An 18,537-nucleotide genomic window follows, 5' to 3' on the forward strand; every position below is an offset into this window, starting at 1 on the left:
TCAGCGAATATATATTCTGTAACTTGCGTCGTCATTCTTTAATGACAGATTTTTTTAGCAATTTGAATTTGACTTCATTCTTAGTGAAAATATCGAGAGGCACTCTACTCTGGCGTCGGCTTCCAATTATATATCTTCCGAGCGAGACGACGTTATATAAAATTTTCTATAGCGTGGAAAACAGATTTTTATTAAAAATTGCTGAAAAAAAACACTGATTAAAATTTTAATTTAACACATTGCATACAGTGTTCTGTTCTTCTAGCCTGTCAAGGGACCACATATTATGTAGACCTTGTTATATTTTTCTTGATGTTTTGACTCTCATACTTTGATTGTAATCATTAGGTTTTCTTTGTATAGCAATAGATATAACCATTAAGTTTTCTTTTTATAGCAATAGGTGAATTACTTTAAATACTTTAAATACACAATCAATATGCAATTATAAGTATAAAAGACTAGATATCTTGTGATTTGATTTCAATATATGATTTAATAAAACCCAAGAGATCTTACATGAGCTGTACGCAATGTATTAATAATAACATTACATTATACCATTATAGTTTATATGGTATTTTCTAAGTTTCTTTTTGACCCTTCAAGAGATGTTAATTACAACTGTAATTCTTTATTTAACAATGCTGCTGGTGATGCAAATACATGGAAAGTATAAGTTCAGCTCCACTGATAAATTATTCTCTCATCATGCACATTTCTGTGTGCCGCACACAGCAGCGTAGAGATAAATACTAGAGTTTATGTGATCAATCATTCAGTTCATTACATATGGTACACTGATTCGACAGCTAGTTCTGGTTGGTCGTAGCCTAGCTGTTCAGGTGTGCTGATACCCAACTCGTCCAGAGTAGGTTTGATTTCTTGAAGAATATATGGGTAAATTGTGTTAACCTGAGGCCCAGCTTTATCCTTCACGGACTCTATAAACCTGACAGCAAGTGCGAAGTCATTCAATCTTCTGCAGGCTTTCAATGCTGCACATATGATTTTTGGTTCTGGCACAAGGTCCATGCCTAAATCAGACATAATGTGCTTGTCAGTAATATCAATTTTCCACCTGTTTATATTGGTTTTACATTACAGTTCCACAAAATTTTACTGCTTTGTTGCTGACAAAAATATAGTATTATAAACTCAATTGTTTGCAACTTAAAAGTACATAGATAGCATTTCCAGACTACAAAACATTTCATATTCACACACACACACACACACACATACACATATTAGGAGTACTGCTACTATACTATAGTAGCCTGGGTTCGATTCATTGTTTAGTACAAGTAAATTTTATTTACGACACGTCGTAGCCGGTAATAGACTCACCGGCTAAGTCGTTCATGGCTTTTCGGATTTCCCAGTGGTCGATGTCGTTGCGATTGAAGAATTTTACATATCGCTCGTCAAACTCCTCGTCTGTCTCTTTGGCACCGTGGGATGCCCTGGTGCTCTGCGTACCGATGACAGTCGTCGCACTTCGTGGTGCTAACAGACTCGTGCGCGTCGCCGAGGTCACACGTGTCACTACGGCGCGCAGCATTGTGTTATCAAAAAAGTATTTCTCGTTCTCCAAGTGTTCAAAAGGAACCCTCAACGACCGAGGATCGGGCTGTCTGTTGCGTAAATCGTACACGACGGAAGTCGACACAAGAGAACCGTGTGATTGCCGGTGTTCACCGCGAGATAGCACGCATTGTCACTTCCCTTCCTCGTGAGTCGATGGCGCGATTTTCAAATAAGACTTGTGCCAGCGAATTCCGCTGTTTTCTTTCCAAAAAGAACGTTGCAGAAATAAATGAATGATTTTACTTGCGCAAGATTGTCCAAAGAAATTGTTGACATATCAAATATTACATTCTTGCTTTAAGGAATGTAAAATCGCTGTTATACCAAAAATTAACTAACGTATAACTGACGTCACCTACATTTTTTGATTTTTAAGGAGCCTCAATTTTTTGTTAAATAAATATAAATAAATAGATATATTAGCGTGTGTGTTCCTTGTAAATGTATGTAAAGATATGTACAATTGCACATACCTATGTTCTTCGTAAATTATCGTTTTTTACAAAGCGATACATATACTTTTCATAGCGAAAAATGTTAACTTTTGTAGAAATTACACTTATGGTCAGATGTGCTAAATACTTACTTTCAATGTTATTCTATATTAAGAGGAAATAAGAATTCTATATTAAGAGGAAATAAGAATGATAAGAATGATAAGTTTTGAGAAAGGAAGATAATATTGCGAATATTCTCGTAATTTCTTTGTAGAAAAAAGATATTGAATAATGAATAGAAATAATAGGAAGGAAACTGTATTTTGACGTGTAATTGATTTAGTATTTCGGTGTTTACTTCATGATAGTAACTATCGTGATGGTAGTAAACTCACTGCGCAGCCGTTTTAGTACAATGTTACTATATTTACAAAAGATAGGATTATAAATGGTACAAGTAATCACTCCTACACTCGATACAACAAAAATAATTACGTACAAGAGAGAAATGTTCGAAGTAATAGAGTCATGGTGCAATTTATACGTATATTAGAGGTATATTGACTATTTTTTTCCCTTCCGAACTTATACAGAATATACTTTATACAATGTGCAAAAGCCGCGTCGCACGGACACGCGTCCCGTCGCTTTAAATACTAACAGCTAGTCGTGTCGCATATGTATACAAAATTGACTCGATATTTCTTTTATATATATGTACGTGTATATACGCGTACACACACACATATATAACAAAAATCTCCTTTTTCCTACATTATACATAATTTAATGGGTGTCACACCTTACGACAAATGCTTGACGCAGCGATTATTGTACACTCGCTTGCACACGCTCTTTTCCGGCCAAGTTAGGCACGCATCATCAAATTGGTCACAACTGTTCACGAGCTTGCACGATGATCGGTTATGACAGGAAGTGACAATACACGAGATATCCAATGTCACAAACGCAAACGCAAGCCCCCACGAGAGCGCGGTTGCTCGTGATCGTGTCAATTTGGTGCGCTGCTAACTTCACCGGAAAAAAAGGAAGAAGAGACGTGTGTGAAGACGTTGTGCAAATGAGTGTGTAGTGTCACGGTACGACATATATTACAACTTTATACATATTAGAGGTATGAATGTGAGAATAGGAATAGATACTTCGTTAAATTAAGTACCGTGTCGTGCGTGATAAGAATACTCTGTATTACTCCGACATAAATAATATATTTTTTTTACAAGTTGTCGCGCGAGAGTGGTGGACAAGAGTGGTGACGTGGTGAGTAGTGAGTGGTGAGTGGGTATCGTGCTATTCAGCTTGCACCGTTTTCGTACAGCCGCGCGACAGCGCGAGACGCAGAGGAATTAAAATAAATAATAAATAGATCTTAGAGAGATTCGGTAGCGCGCTTGTAGACATATATACATTGCACGTTACACAATATGATTAACGTAGAAAATAAATAGTAATATCTGAAACGCATAAAGTCCCTTCGATTCGGCGAAGCGGCGTCGTCGTCATCGTTCTCTCAGGACCTCGCGATTACATTTAGGAGACAGGTCGCGTTCCAGTGGCAGTAGCCTTTAGCTTTCTAGTTAAATACCTACGTGGCAGGTATGTACAGTTCGCAGTGAACACGCTTCTTCTCATTCGGCAGGCATCTTATCGATACTACTATAACCAACATACTGACGTGTGTCTCGCTTTGACGAACGGAAGTAGGTTGCCTTGTACGATCGTAAGAGTGAGAGCCGCGCGATATCCTTGCGTGCCTCTCGGTAGTATACAGTGCAAATCGCCCTTATTACAGTGTAAAACGTCAATTTAAATAAATTTATCTAAAACGGACTATTAGATTGATCTATTAAGGTTCATCTCGTACACGTGATCGCTCCTGCTGATATCATCCCACGTGCGATACGCCGATTAAGTGTTCAGGAGAACTATTTTACGAAGCTTCAGGATCGGAACGATTCTACTTTTGTAGGTTGCGCTATCGCGGACGTTATTAAATATAGTGTCCGAAAAGATGAAACGTTCCGACACAATATGTGAGTGAAGAGTGTCGTGATCGTAAGAGGTAAATTAAACACACGACAAGAACGTTTTCTTCTTTCACAGTGCGAAGACGCACTCGGCAGAGTTGCGCGCGTTATTATAATACTTTTCGTTCTTAAGATCCGAGCAAGACAATCGTGTCGCGTTGTTATTCACTCCAGGAGAAGAAGCGGTCGTCAGATTTGAAAAGAGCAAGGAAAAGGGGCAAAGAAGTTGGGGGTAGGGGGATGGAGAAACCTATTACCTATCCTAGTCAGCCTTCTGTGTGTTCCCGCTTTGCGTGGTACTTGAGCAGTAGCTGCCGGTCTCCTCGGTACTTGTTATTAGTGTTTTGGGTTAGATTCCGTATCCGGTTCAGGACTGGAGCTGGAAGACTCCCCAGCACTAACGTTCGTACTGCAGCGCGAGCTCCTTCGGCTGCTGGTGCCCGTGTGCCGGCATTTTTCACCACGATCCACTCCACCTACAATAATTTCACGGGAAATGAACACGATCCACATCGATCCGAGACAAAGAACTATTGTTATAGAGCTAATATTCAGGCTAATGAGACTGTGAAGACGTACTCTGGAATTGATAGAGTTTAGGGTAAATTTGCGGAAAGAGTTTCTTCTCTTTCTTCAACAAGTTGTCAAAATTAATAGCCCATTGCCAGAAAGCGAATCATCATTGGATTATATTAAAATAAATTACTTTTTCTCTTAAAATACTTTATATTGATACATATGTATGTTTAGAAAAATTCTAGTTTTCTTTTAATTCGGGTACTGTCGACGAATGTATGATGAAATATTATTGAATAAATATTTACCACTCCACAATAAGAAAAACCTCATCATATGATTGATAAATGTTATATTTTTGTCACGTGTGTAGGAATGAAATCAGTTTCTTCTGACTTTAAAACCTGATCTACGAGCACAATATGTTCTTTGCTTCTTGCTTCTTCTTCTTTATTTCTTTCTGACTTAAACCTTAAGCTTTAAGCCAGAAAAAGACAGAAGACAAAAAACAAGACGCAAAGAATATATTATAGATTAGGCTGATCTATAATATATTATCTACAATATGTATAGACTTAAACCTGATCTATAATATGTTCTTTGTGTTTCTTGTTCTGTTCTTGTTCTGTTTTGTTTCTTGTTCTCTGTTTTCTTAAAGCTTAAGATTTGAGTCAGAAAGAAATAAAGAGAAAAAAGCAAAGAACATATACATCAAGCTTAAAGCTTCAAGCTTAAAGCTTCATCTACAATGTGTTCTTTGCTTCTTTCTCTTTATTTCTTTCTAATTCAAACTTTAAGCCTTAAGCCAGAAAAAGACAGAGAATAAGAAACAGGAAGCAAAGAGCATATTGTAGGTCAAACTTGAAGAGTTCGTCGCCGAAGAAACTAAGTCAAAATAACTCAAAGAAGATGTAACACGATGTATATTTCTACAACACTATTTGACCGCGATTACATGCGTGTTAGCGGGAAAAAAAGCGCATTTCGGGTTAATCTCACGCCGAGATATTTCTCTCATCATTGGCTCTGCATACTCACTGGTTAACGGCGTGTGAACTTCGACCTTAATGTTCGCCGTCGCGGTGACCTTAGTGGTGATATGCGACGTGGACGGAACCGGCGACGTTTGACTAGACCCACTCGTGTCCGATCCGCTACAGTTCTGTTAGTCGAAATGACAAAGGAGAACACGCTCTCGTTAGTCATGCTCGAAGAAAAAAAAAAAAGGAGAAGCGGCGATGTTACACGCGGCTTCTTTCATTGAACAACAGTCTCTCATGCTGGTCAAATCGACCGCACTCGTTCGCGAATCAAAATATCGCCGATGATCGCACGCACCTGATTGCCGCACGTGGACGTGGTCTCCACCTTGACCTCCGGCTGGACGATGATGCAGGACTCCTGTGTGCTGTGCCACGAATTGGGCTCCTCGGTGATGGTCGTGAGCGACGGTTCGGCGTGCAGTCGAGCGTTATCGATTCTGTGCGATCGCCTGGGTGGCGCAGGTGGCTTGGATCTCCTCACGATTGGCGACGGCGGCGGTGTAGGCGTGGATATACGATCCGGATGATCGTTCGGCACTACTTCCGCCGACGGTCCGACCAGTGACAGCAGAATGGGGAAAAAGAAGATACCATTGATCAGGCCGATGCCGATCAGGCAGAGCAGCACGAGGAAGAAATAATTGACTATGAAATCGAACTCGGAGAAGGCGAGCATCGATACCGCGAGCAGCGTGGTAAGCGCGCCGTGGATCACGGGCGCGTACATGTGCTCCAAGGCCAAGCGCATTCTGCGGTCCCTACTGCCTACGCTGGTGACGAAACTCTGAAAAGAATTCCATTGGTATCAGCATGAGAACAGCACGAGAAGTAAAATAAAAGGTTACGAACGAGAAATATTCTATGAACAAAAGAATAATTAACAACGTAAAGATATGTATTATGTGATATAGTATTATATCATAATGTTAATCACACATAAAATTATGATACTATCACACATCTCCTTAAGTTATATATAATCAATTGCATTTGTGAAAGATTAGGCCAACAGAGAGCTGATGAAACAAGATGAAAGGTCAGTGAGTCTCGAATTACATTGATTTACTTATTTTTAGTTATTTAAGCATCAGTTAATTAATCACATAACGTCACAATTATTGGTAGAGAACCATATCATGATTTTGTCTATAAAATTTTCTAATAAGAAAGCGAATAAGTAATTGAAAACTTGCACGGGCGTGAACACTTACCAAGCAAATGTGCACTGTAAAGTGAACAGCGATACCCACGCTGAGCACTAGCAGTACCGCAGGTACGGCGCTCAATTTAATGTCGCACAGACCCATAATGCCTAACAGTTGTAGAACAACGGCAGCCAAAGAAGAGCCGACCATCAGTGCAGCCCACAAGTTCAACAACAGCACACCGATCACCACTATGCTTGCGCCCAACGCGGCTAGGAGAGCGAAGCCCAAGCAGCTTCTCAGATCCATGTACTGCTCCCAGAAGAGGAAAGGTATGCCGGACGGAAAGTTTGGCAGGCCACGTTCCTCGAATCTTCTGCAGAGATTGCGCACGCTGGCAATCAACTCGGTGATTTCCTGCGTGTCGGTGAGCTTGTGAAGGTAAAATGGCATCTGGGCGTACGTGAGCGGCATGCTTTTTGGGATCTTGAGCTCATGGTCGTTAGTGTAGAACCACTGACGCGGTTCGGGCCTGAGGTTCGCCTGAGAGGCGCCGTAGGCAAGCGCGTCGTTGGACGCCCAGGCGCTCAAGTAGTTGTAGAAGGCGCGTGGATTGATGATGCCGTCGGAATCGACAAGGCGCACCTGTGTGATCAGCGTCTTGTCGATAGGGTTATCCACGTAGCCGGTCTGCGCGAGCAGTTTGTACGCCAAAATCGCCTCGTCGCTGGCATTCTGGTACCATCTCTCTTGCGTGATGCAGCCATTGTTGTAGTCCTTGTCGAAAGCTGTCTGTAGACCCTTGAGCCAGTCGCGGAAGAGGCCGAGCCAGAACTCTGGCAGACCGCCGTTATCATTCTTGATAACGTTCTTGATCCTCATAAACGCGTCGTGGTACTCGTACAGTAGTCGCTGATTGTTCGGGTATTCAAAGTCCCGACCGGTCACGGCGTACATGTTATAGAAGCCAAAGTGTTTCGCTTGGGCGGCAAGAAATGCGTACTCATTCGAATTCTGCGGCACCAGGTCGGTCAGGTCGAGACCATCGCGCACACGTAATGCTTGCCACATGCTGCCGGCCAACACGGCCGCCAAGACAAACATGCCGAACACCTTGGTGGTTGGTCTGCTGATAAAGGGTGCGTAATACCTTGCCGCGAGCTGTGTCAATGAGAAACTCAGGCAGTCGTCTTGCGTGCAACCAGTCAGAGCGTCCTCTTCGGTGCATTGCTTGTCCAATTCCACGTCGATGCTTCCACCTATCTGTAGCAGACGAGCAACGAAGAGACATTTAAAAGTTAATAAAAAAAGAGAAAAAATGGACTTATATAATAATTGATATTTTTATAGGGGGAAAATGTATATTCTTATCAGATTCGACATAAAAAAAATATTAATGAAAACAAGTTGATAGAATGTTGATGCCTATCGATTTATTTTGCTAGCGTTAAAAAGAAGATCAAGGTAACGTAAAATTTTACTCCAAGTAATTGTTCGATAAATTTAATTTCGTTACAATCTTCTTGTGACAACTTGAGTTCTTATAATATATGCTCACGCGTGTAATGTTATCCTTACCCAGGATTCGTTCTGTGCGTTTTGCGACGTTAAGATCTGCGTGCAGGTCTCTCGTCGTTCAGGCGGTATCGCCCTGGTGACCGTTTGCTTGACCGTGCCGTTGTTCTTCGTGGAGTATTTGTTCTTGCTGGAGTTAGGTGACGCCGGGAGACAGCAACAGAGAATATCCGCTCGTCCGGAACGCCTGCGGCGCAAATCTAAGCTGACCATCGCGGGGAACACCAGCAGCATGGCGGCCAAATTGAACAGCAGTAGGATACCGGCCTGCAGGCAGAAGACTCGCAGAGCCGGAATCGGGATTAATGCTGCCGCGAAGAAGGCGGAGACATTGCTGAGGCCCGTCAGCAACACCGACAGGCCGGTTCTCTTGAGGACGACTCCGGTCTGCTCGCCACTGGGCACCTCGTTCACTGACAACTCGGCGTACGTGTGCGTTAGCAGGAACATGTCGTGTACGCCCAGACCGAGCGCGAGAAATGGCACTATCTGCGTCGTGGCGGCGTTGAACGGGATTCCCAAGAGCGCGCAGAAGCCCAACCCGGCGGCTACCGTGGCACAGACGAGCATCACGCCGGCTATCGCCACTCCGGCTTGTGAGCGCACCGGATCCTTCCAACGAAGGAGCGCTACTCCCGCATACACTAACTGGAAAGAAAAACGTACACAACTATTTAAAACTCTTAAGATTATCTTAAAATCCGAGACATTTTATAAAAAGAAAACAGAAATTTGTACTACATTAAAATACAATAATTATATGTATACACATAATTATTTTATTTAGATGAATTCATTTAGTTTTTCTACTAGATATCTTAGATTTTGGATATTTTAGATCCAAAATTCTAGAGTTCAAATATGAACCATATAATCAATTGCAAAGCACTAACCATGAGCACGCATCCGATGACGATCTTCATGACGGACACCTCGCTATATTTTCCGAGTATGTCGTTCATCGTAGTCGTACTGAAGGCATACAGATTGTAGGGTGTCGATCCGTTGGCTTCCAGCACTTTCTTCACCTCGCTACTGAACGCTCTCTGCCAGGTCTCCAACACCTGGGCGGCCTTCTCCTGTGACCAATCCATATGATGGACTTTGTAAGTGTTCGCCAGAAAGTCGTACAGCTCCCGTTCTCCCATTAACTGCACCACAGTCTGCAAGGCGGCTGCCCGGGTCAAGTGGCCCGTTTTATTGTGCTTTGCACCGCCGACCACCAGTTCTTCGGGCCAATGCATATACTTAGCGGCGAATCCATAGCAGCCTCCTGTCAGTTCGGCTCCTACATCAGGTACCTGTTGCAGAGAGAGAAAAGGTGACGTTGAAGGTTGAACAAAAATGAAGAGTTATCTTTCACATAAGAAGTGAGTGTGCGCAGCACAGCTGTACACAACGTTTGTGAGAATTATATGACGGAAAGTCAAGAAATAAAACGACTTTTTGATTTTCAAACCAAGGGGATAGCAATAAACCCTTGTTGTGCGTTCAAAATGGTAGTTTTATATTCAGTTGTTACAGCTCGCATTTTTTTTACACAATTAGACAATAGAGCGCTCATTTTAAGCTAGGCAATAATTAGAAGAAAAGTGAATTGATGCCGCCATTCTTTTAATTTAAAAATAAAAATCCTTTTACTTTCGATTTTTCTTGAAAGATATCACATCGCGCGCACGATTGCCACTTCACCTTCACGCGTGATTTCGATTTCGGGGCAACGTTGATGATATACCGTAGCTACGCGTATTATCACGGTGATAATAAGACAACGATTTCCGGCGCAAAAGAAGCGAAATAAGAAGAGCCCTTTCTTTCTCTATCCGTCACCACCTCAGCGATCGTCGCCTTTTACCCTTCCGCGCATTTTGTTTTTCACCCGTGAGTTTTTCAAGCGTGACCGAAGGCAGAACCGTGTCAAGTCACGCCAGGAATTCCACTGGCAAAGAATTATTACAGGTGGTTCGAGCGACGTTCTTTCTTATGGGGTAACCGGGGGTGTCGTAGACCCCACAACGAGAGATTTTATGGGCTTCTATATAAAAGAGCATACCGACCCTGTGACTTTGGGCTTTAGATCTAACCACTTTGGACACTGTCCTTTATATCGCACGGGAATAAACGAGAAGTCTCTGCGATGCATCGAGGAATAGAACGGCTCATTGGCTCGTGATTATTGTCACGAGTGTTGTTCCAGCGTTTTCAATTACTGCGTTGCGTTAAGTTAGAAATATAAATGTCGCGCGATGGAGTCGATTGAATTTACACAACGGCCGCAGCGACTGCTGTTAATTCTGTCCGTGCAAAATAAACGAAATGACAAATATCATCGTAGAAAGAAAAAAAAGAAAGAATCCAAAGTCACCAGCCATCCATCAGTGGTTTTAATAGAAGGCACGTCACATTGAGTGCCGCTGCATCGGAAGCGCATCAGGCTCGGGTATATAAACGCAAAGGCATACCAAATAAAGTCACCGTCGCGATCCACCATCGGTCCTCGATTGCACGCGTGATTCAAATCGGACGCCTCGCACCTGGCCTGCCTTGTTATGTCATTCCACGAACGAGCCCGTAGAATGTAATCGAGCCGCGCTGACTACGCTTTTCGCGCTCTTACAGCCGCCGCAGTGTGTATCTAAAGGGAGGAGGGGATGGGAACAGCACAAAATGCCGCCTGTCAGTGGAGGAAAGGTTGCAGACACTTGTGCCTCAATAGACTTCAAGATGTATTTGATGATATCCAATAGAAAAATCTACCCTCGTCTATTATCATTAAGAAACAAAATTCTCATACTGGACACGGATGCGTTATGAAACTCATTAGAAATTAACTCGTTAAAATGTGAAATTATTAAGAATTAATTCATGGAAACACGCGGAGTCACGAAAAATTAATTCATTGAAATGCGAAATTATTAAAAATGTAAAATTATTAAAAGGTTAAGTTATTAAACATTAACACATTGGAATACGAAATCACAGAAATTAACTCATAAAAATGTGAAGGCATTGACAATTAAGTCATTAAGATGTGAAGTCATTAAAAGTTATCTTAAGTAATATTAAGACAAAAGTTATATTAAGTGAAGTCAGTAAAACTCATCAAAATGTGGAATCATCGAAAATTAATTTACTGAAATGCGAAGTTATAAGAAATTAACTCATTAAAATGTGGAGTCATTGAAAATTAATTAAAGAAACTCATTTAAAAGTGTCAATCTTTTTGCCGCTGATTATACAATTCCAGCATGCGTTCCAGAGCTAAACAACTGGTCAATCCGCCCGCAGCCACATTCCGAATATTTCGAGTTTCGCATGCGTGCCGTCGCGTGGCCATTGAGTGCAATTACTTTGAGTACGTGCATACTTGTGAAAATAGCAATAGGCGCCCGCGGACGAGTGTGAGAGAGAGAGAGAGAGAGGGGAGAGAGAGAGAGAGAGAGGGGAGAGAGAGAGAGAGAGAGAGAAAGAGAACCGATGCGAGAGCTCGACGATGTTAATGCACACGCGCGCACACGCAAAACGCGCGGCGATGCGATTCACGTTGTGCACGTGTCGGAGTACGCCGGTCGTGCGTATGTTAATGACACCGAAATGACGGCGGCCGCGTAATACGATGCGCGCTGCGCGTGTGTGGGTCCGCGCGCGCGCGCGCGCCGAGGCATACCCTCGACCACCGGCGAAGCGCAATAATGACGCACGTCGGTCGATTTTATTATTTTAATGGGCCACACCGTGCCGCGACCCACGCGACTCGCATACTCATCGAGCATTTCGCGCGGGAATCGTGCGCTTTCGTACGTCTCCCCATTCGAGTCCGTCTTTCCTCCCCCCTCTCCCCTTCTTATCACGCTATCGCGCGGAAGACTATGGCTGCGTTCCTTTTGGACGCTCACGCGCTGTAAGCGTTATTCTATCTTTATCGTTCATTAGATGCGGAAGAAAGATAGAGTGACGCTTATAAGCGCTTAAAGCGCATGAGCACCCAAAAGGAACACAGCCTATGACGTCGACGCGGCTAACTTTTATTCCAAGAAGACGCGTCGCCCGGCAAATTCAGTGTTTCCCGATCGAGCGGTTAAATATTCATCCCGCTAGGATGCTGACTGGACATCAAAGCGAGTCGATGCGCTCGCCCGGTTCGCGTACACGCTACGCGCGTAACCGGTCATCGTATCCGCGCTGAAGAATTCCAAATGATCACTCGTTATTCCCGACGAATAGCGAGTCCCACCGGGCGCGAGTGCCGACCGATGTTATCCTCCTCGTTGCAGGTTTCCTCGTGCGATCGTATGTTCGTTGAATTCATGCAAACGTCAATTGGATTTGTCAGCGTTTCATTGACGTTCACGTCGACGTTAACGACGACGATTATTCGTTATTGGGCGATCGTAAACAAGTATGCGAAATCATTCAGGGTTTTCGCTGCATTACATATTAGAGGAAAGTTCACGTCGTCAAATTTTGATGTTCACTCGGCTGAGTTGAGCGGCAGCTGCGATCGAGCTAATCCAAATAACGCGCTTGTCACGTTCTTGTTCGAGGGAACGATCGGCAGAGCTCTCTCGTTTCAGCCGAGAGAACGAGAGAACACGCCAGCGGAGATTTTACCTGTTGAGATTTTTTGTTAGGCGCGGTTTCTGGGCATTCCGGATCCGCCGGATTCAGACACGGCTTGCTCTGATAGCCATTCGTTATTCCGGCCCTCTTCATGTAGTCCTCGAGCGTTTTAAAGGGAAACGCGAACTGCAACTTCTTCATCTCGGCCAGCATACTGGAAGGATTCAGGTTCGTCCATTGGACGGGTTTGTTGTACGCCCCACTGCTTAACCGAAATAGAAATCTAAATAATTTTGTCGGGCATTAGCCATGTGTGATGTTCGGAAGATGTAATTAATACGATTAGGTTGGCGCGACAATTAACCCATCAAATGTCACAGTTGTCTCGCAACGTTCTTAACTGAAGCATCGGTCTGCTCAAAAGTCTCAAATTGGCATTAGAATTATTTAGATATCATATTGCAAATATAAATGGAAACTTGGCGCTGAAAACCAAAATGAAATTGCGTGCCAATCAAGTGATTTTATGCAATGAAATGAAAATGTTTCATAAATGGAACACTATGAACATCAATAGATTAAATGTCGACGTCGGATGAATTAAATAATCGTTAAGGAGTTTATTCACCACGTATGTCTTTTCAAGACATCCAAGGAGCATATTTAGAGTGACATATCAAGTGAGTTATTCATAAATTCATTATTTATCGAAAAAAGTGCGTCTTTATATATTTATTTCACCATACAAATAATAAATGTTAAACTAATTTCATCATACATTGAAAAAAAGATATCTAAGATCTAACAAATGCTCTTATTAGGCAAGTGCTTCTCCCCATTAACATATTTAAACCAAAATTCTTTTTTTACACTTAATATTATTTGCTGTTATTTATTACTAATAATAAATATTTGTTAATTTTTAAATATTTTTTCTCAATATACTATTTTTCACTTGATACACAATACTGCTCAAAATAAAACAGCAGTTTTCTGACTGACAATTAACCATTACACCAAAATAGCGCAAGGAATACTACTTTTTTCTATGCCGAGTTTCCTAATATACATTAGGAACGGTAAATTCTTTTATTTGGATATTACTTTTTACAAAATTACGTTGGAATAATGGTCATCTGTATTGCTTCCTACCGTAAAGTTTACGTGTGCAAAAAATTGCGATATTTGGTATAACAATTCCTCAGAAACGGCGCAGACAAATCGCATGAAACTACGAGGATATTTTGCTGCGAAAAATGTTACGTAAAATTGTTGTACAATTTCAAGCATTTCGTGTTGAGCGAACAAACTCCTTAAAGAATCGCCGGAGAGTCGATGGAAAATACTCACGGTATATGAACGGGATATTCCGGACCTAGAAGTTGGCTGCCTTCCCAAAAACAGTCAAGGGGCGTGATGATGGCGCACGGTATAATACTGTCGAAAATCTGCAAACAGAAAAAGAGATGAGCACGTCTTTTCGGGGGAGTAAAAGAATGCGTCTTGGCGCTCCTCTTCGATTAGCGCTACTGCTATTACTGCTACGCCACTACTACTATCTCGCAGGAAACATTCCGTGTAATGCGCGTGCAAAAGGGAGCAGCCGCGAGAGGGAATCGCCGCGCGCGCACAGACCGGTATTTACGGTGCGCAACACGCGTTTGCGTATAATGACGACGGAGGAGGAGGAGGAGGACGAGGAGGAGGAAGAGGAGGAGGAAGAAGAGGAGGAGGGGCCGGACCACACCTGACACGGTGCGTCCGTACCGCAACGGGACACCGCGCGCCGCGTCATTACCGGACGCTAATTGCTCGTTCTCGGCCCTTCGCAACCTCGCCCCGCGCCGTATGCAACCGATGCGGCGCGTGGACCTCCGCGTGCGCTTGCATACGTAAAGGCGCATTTGCATCTTAAGAGTGGATCGAACGAGCGCCAGTCTTCTTTCGACATATTTCGATATATAGTCGCATTTTCGATCACTGCTCTTCGCACCTGTCAAGCCGTCACATTCCTTTTTCCCCCGGCAATGTTCAGCAGAGAAAGCTGCTTTGCAACTGTCGCAAGATTCGTGAATCTGATCGACGTATGCGTGCATCTTAATCTTGACTGAATTCAGCAGCATGTACCAATCAGATTCACGAATTTTACAACAGTTGCGAAGCAGCCTCTTCTCTGGCTGAACGCAGCCAATGCGAGTGTAATCTCAGAAGGGAAATTTCTTCGTGAGAGAAAGAGTTTTCAGCATTGCCGAGACAGATAATTTTATTCCCGCCGTTTCCGTTTATTTATCCATTTCTTCGCTTTGATTTGACGTTCTTAACAGAGCGCAGGGATTAAACGGAAATTAAGTTACTTTACGAGCGGCAGAGAAGAGAGAACCTGTTTCAACGATATGCATTACAAGTACGACAGGGATTGCCTCTCAATTAGCATTCGGGCGAATAAACTCCGGCGGGCCGAAGTGTTTGAACAGCGTCTAGATGCAAGAGGTGTAATCCAAGATAATCTTATCCCGAAGTCGAATGCGAGACGAGCGGAGAGTTACGAAAGAACGCGGTGAGCACGGACCGCCCTATTCGAGTTTCCTGGAACCCGAAGGTGGGCTGTCGTAATGGCCTAGTACCCAGAAAAACCGTGTGACGATCGTTAATGTCGGTGTCGGTGCATTAGTCGGATCAAATTTTGTTTACCGTCGTACACAAAGTCATTTGCGCGCGTTTTGTATTTCTTTTGCCGCGGTAAACGAAACCATTTTATCGCGATTGTGACTCTGAAAAATATTTCTTCGAATCTCAGAGTTCCAGCTGCACAATGATTGCTCGGCGGTCACAAAAATAATGACTCCCGCGAAAAAAAAGAAAAGAAAAAGAAAACAAAGTCGGATAGAAAAAGAATCAAATCTCAGCACTTCGCAAATCTCCTTGCGCAAATGTAGTCTAAAAGTTAACGAAACTGAAACATAATTGTACGAGAGATGTTCTTCCAATTATTTCAAAAATTTCGCGGAGAACCCCACTCTCTCTCTCTCTCTCTCTCTCTCTCTCTCGCTCTTGTAGAAAGAGAGAGCCGTAGACAGCCGCGCTCTTGACCGTGAATACATTTCGATAGCGCGTAAAAAAACAGACTCTCGCGCGAAACACGTTTATAATGTCCCGGAAGCGGCCGGTGCCGGGCATCGTTCGCGAGGAGATCTCGAGAAATCGTGTTTTTCTTCTCGAAATGCTCTCAAACCATCGCGCTTCTCTAACGCGCTCGCTCGTTTACTTGCGCGCGAGCAGTTACTCACGGATGCAACATACACACGCGCAACTACTCGTATCACTCCGCAATAATGTTACCACGATGATAGTCGTCGATCGCGTCATCGATTTCAAACCATTTTCTTCCCGCCGCTTATATCCGCGAAATGTAATATTTCCAAAACGTCAAGCCTGCGTCAGACTAGATATTGCAGCTCGAAAACTGCGGAAATTTGTTTAATCAGGATAAAATCAATCGATTTAAATTTCTAATGAGAAATTTCTAGATCTATAAAAAATCCCTAAAATCAACCATTCTCATCTCTAATCCGCTGTCCAATTAATCTCCAATTAATCACTGAGCCTAACATGGTTAGATTCTATCATAGACTTAGAGAAAAAAATCTAAGAAATAGTAGATATTTATTTAACGATTAGATTAGGTTAGATTACACTATAGATTACACTAATAACATATTTATTTGCATTAATATATATAAAATATTTTTCAAACAAGAGAATACATACTTTTTCTTAAAAAGCCTTGAGAAAACCTTAGCTTTTCACAGAAGCAACTGTTTGCTCTGCTCATACACAAGAATTTAAGTGAATACGTTGTATCCCCATCAAAGAAATATTTATTGTTTTTCATATTTTTTTCTCTAATTCAAATTAATAATGATAAATTTGATTCGTCGCTCTTCATTATTGCTGATCGACAATCGATCAGCAATAACTGCCACTTATATTACTCGAGGTTAACGGACACGTCGCGCATGTGTCACGTGCGCGCATCGATGTCTCCGCTAGAGGTCTAATGGGAGCGAGACGGTGCGTAGCACGCGCGCGCGCCATTCATACGGCATACGTGCGTGCGCGCGCGCGTGCACGCATGCCTGTCGCGAGTGCGTATGCGTCGTGTACGCGCGTTTCAATTACCTGATCGATGTAGTGCAGGTCGAAGTTAGGTATGCTCGGCGCGTAACACAAGTCCTTCAGTCTCCACGTGCTGCAAATGACAGATAGATACACACGTCAATGCGCGAGAGTGCTGCTTGTGTCGTTTTATAGACGCGTAAATAACGCGTTTTGGCGACTGTTTACTCTCTAAATGTCTCGGAGCGAAGTCGCACTCGAAGCGACAGCGAGAATACCGCGTCGTCCCACTCGGAATCACACGGCTGGATGTTTAACTCAAACATTCCGAGTGGGTTCTCCCGTCTATGCGAGTGAACGTTTCAATCGGCTCGAGTAAATTTGTTTCAGCGACGAGGTGCAAGCACATCACAGATCCGCTGTTTAATTTTGAATGAGAATACTCATTCGACGCGTCTCATTGAGAAGAGAACTCGCTCTATACTTGGAGTGACTTGTCACTCCGCCTTCGGAATGCAATTTCACTCGGAACGATTGAAAGAATATTTAAACGATTTAAAGCAATTCAAAGACTTTACACGGGAGATTAATCGATTTCGATGCATCCCTCCTGTTCGGAAAGGAATGTTCGGAGGCAACACGTGAACATTTGAACGTCCTTTTGCATCCGAAGGTTCATTTACATCGCCGTTACGTGAAATAATCTAATCGCATCTTAATTGGTCCGGTTTTCAAATTAAAGAACGTCGCGTGCGAGCGGAATCGATGCTCCTTTGCCGTATTCAAATGAGAGTGCGCGGAGAAGGGTAGGTAGCTGGGCAGGGAGTCGTTCGCAACGGAGAATACTTACATCTCAAACAGGTGCACCTTAACCTGCGTCGCAGCCTTCAGGACCGTCAAATGTTCCTTGAGCGCGGTCGGGTGCAAGATATTTGCCCCGGAATGCCTCGGTGTCTGGATGACGAGCTGGTGCGTCGAGGCGGCGGCTTCGCCGAGAGCCTCCGAGGCGTAGGTCAGCTCTTTCTGTAACCTTCCGCCTTCTGCAACAGGTCGAGTCGCGGCCGATTAGTTTATAGACAAATTAATATTATCACACTTAGAAAAACAAGTGAGGATTCAATGAGGTTCTATCTGAACGAGTAAAATTTGTTCAAGCAAACATTTAGTCGATTGGACGACTTATATAATTGCTGCTATGCGAATTATCGATCGACTTAACGATTGGAATTTGGTCGATGACTATATCAACACAACTCACATTGCATTAAGATGTAATCTGTTCCAACAGATATGATGTCTTTTTAAGACCAACAGAACGATTTTATCGATTTAACTGCCTTTTTTCTCAGTGCACTGATTGATCTAAACTTTGAAGTTGCTATGATGGGTTTTAAGGTAAATCTTATTGTTTTGATCTCGAATTCTTAACTTTCAACGTAGAATATATGTATATATATATATATATATATATATATATATATATATATATATATATATATATATATAT

The 18,537-nt window shown here is 42.8% G+C and overlaps 2 protein-coding genes across 7 annotated transcripts in view; both read right to left on the minus strand.

Annotated features, from left to right (window-relative positions):
- Positions 1–612: 612 nt before the first annotated feature.
- LOC116841136 (cytochrome c oxidase subunit 5A, mitochondrial) lies at positions 613–1,684 on the minus strand. The gene is made up of 2 exons (XM_032808731.1): positions 1,351–1,684; positions 613–1,037 (listed from the first exon to the last, which is right to left on the minus strand). Exons 1-2 carry the CDS (start codon positions 1,562–1,564, stop codon positions 787–789), a joined length of 465 nt encoding a protein of 154 aa, XP_032664622.1. The 5' UTR covers positions 1,565–1,684; the 3' UTR covers positions 613–786.
- A 748-nt stretch (positions 1,685–2,432) lies between these two features.
- LOC116841022 (protein patched) overlaps positions 2,433–18,537 on the minus strand; it is a 44,667-nt gene continuing 28,562 nt past the window's right edge. Inside the window, exons 3-12 of one of the 6 annotated variants that reach the window (XM_032808499.1) lie at positions 17,881–18,070; positions 17,094–17,163; positions 14,265–14,362; positions 12,966–13,179; positions 9,248–9,655; positions 8,358–9,002; positions 6,846–8,042; positions 5,930–6,418; positions 5,630–5,753; positions 2,433–4,554 (exon numbers count right to left, since the gene is read on the minus strand). In XM_032808499.1, coding sequence (XP_032664390.1) covers positions 4,412–4,554; positions 5,630–5,753; positions 5,930–6,418; positions 6,846–8,042; positions 8,358–9,002; positions 9,248–9,655; positions 12,966–13,179; positions 14,265–14,362; positions 17,094–17,163; positions 17,881–18,070 — 3,578 coding nt within the window. In that variant the 3' untranslated portion in view covers positions 2,433–4,411. Of the gene's footprint in view, positions 4,555–5,629; positions 5,754–5,929; positions 6,419–6,845; positions 8,043–8,357; positions 9,003–9,247; positions 9,656–12,965; positions 13,198–14,264; positions 14,363–17,093; positions 17,164–17,880; positions 18,071–18,537 lie in introns of all 6 variants that reach the window. The other 5 variants (XM_032808496.1, XM_032808500.1, XM_032808502.1 and 2 more) reach the window with 5 other exon arrangements.

The sequence above is a fragment of the Odontomachus brunneus genome, unplaced genomic scaffold, assembly GCF_010583005.1.
Source record: "Odontomachus brunneus isolate Ranch 3 - 2012 unplaced genomic scaffold, Obru_v1 Obru_scaffold_013, whole genome shotgun sequence".
Classification (NCBI taxonomy): domain Eukaryota; kingdom Metazoa; phylum Arthropoda; class Insecta; order Hymenoptera; family Formicidae; genus Odontomachus; species Odontomachus brunneus.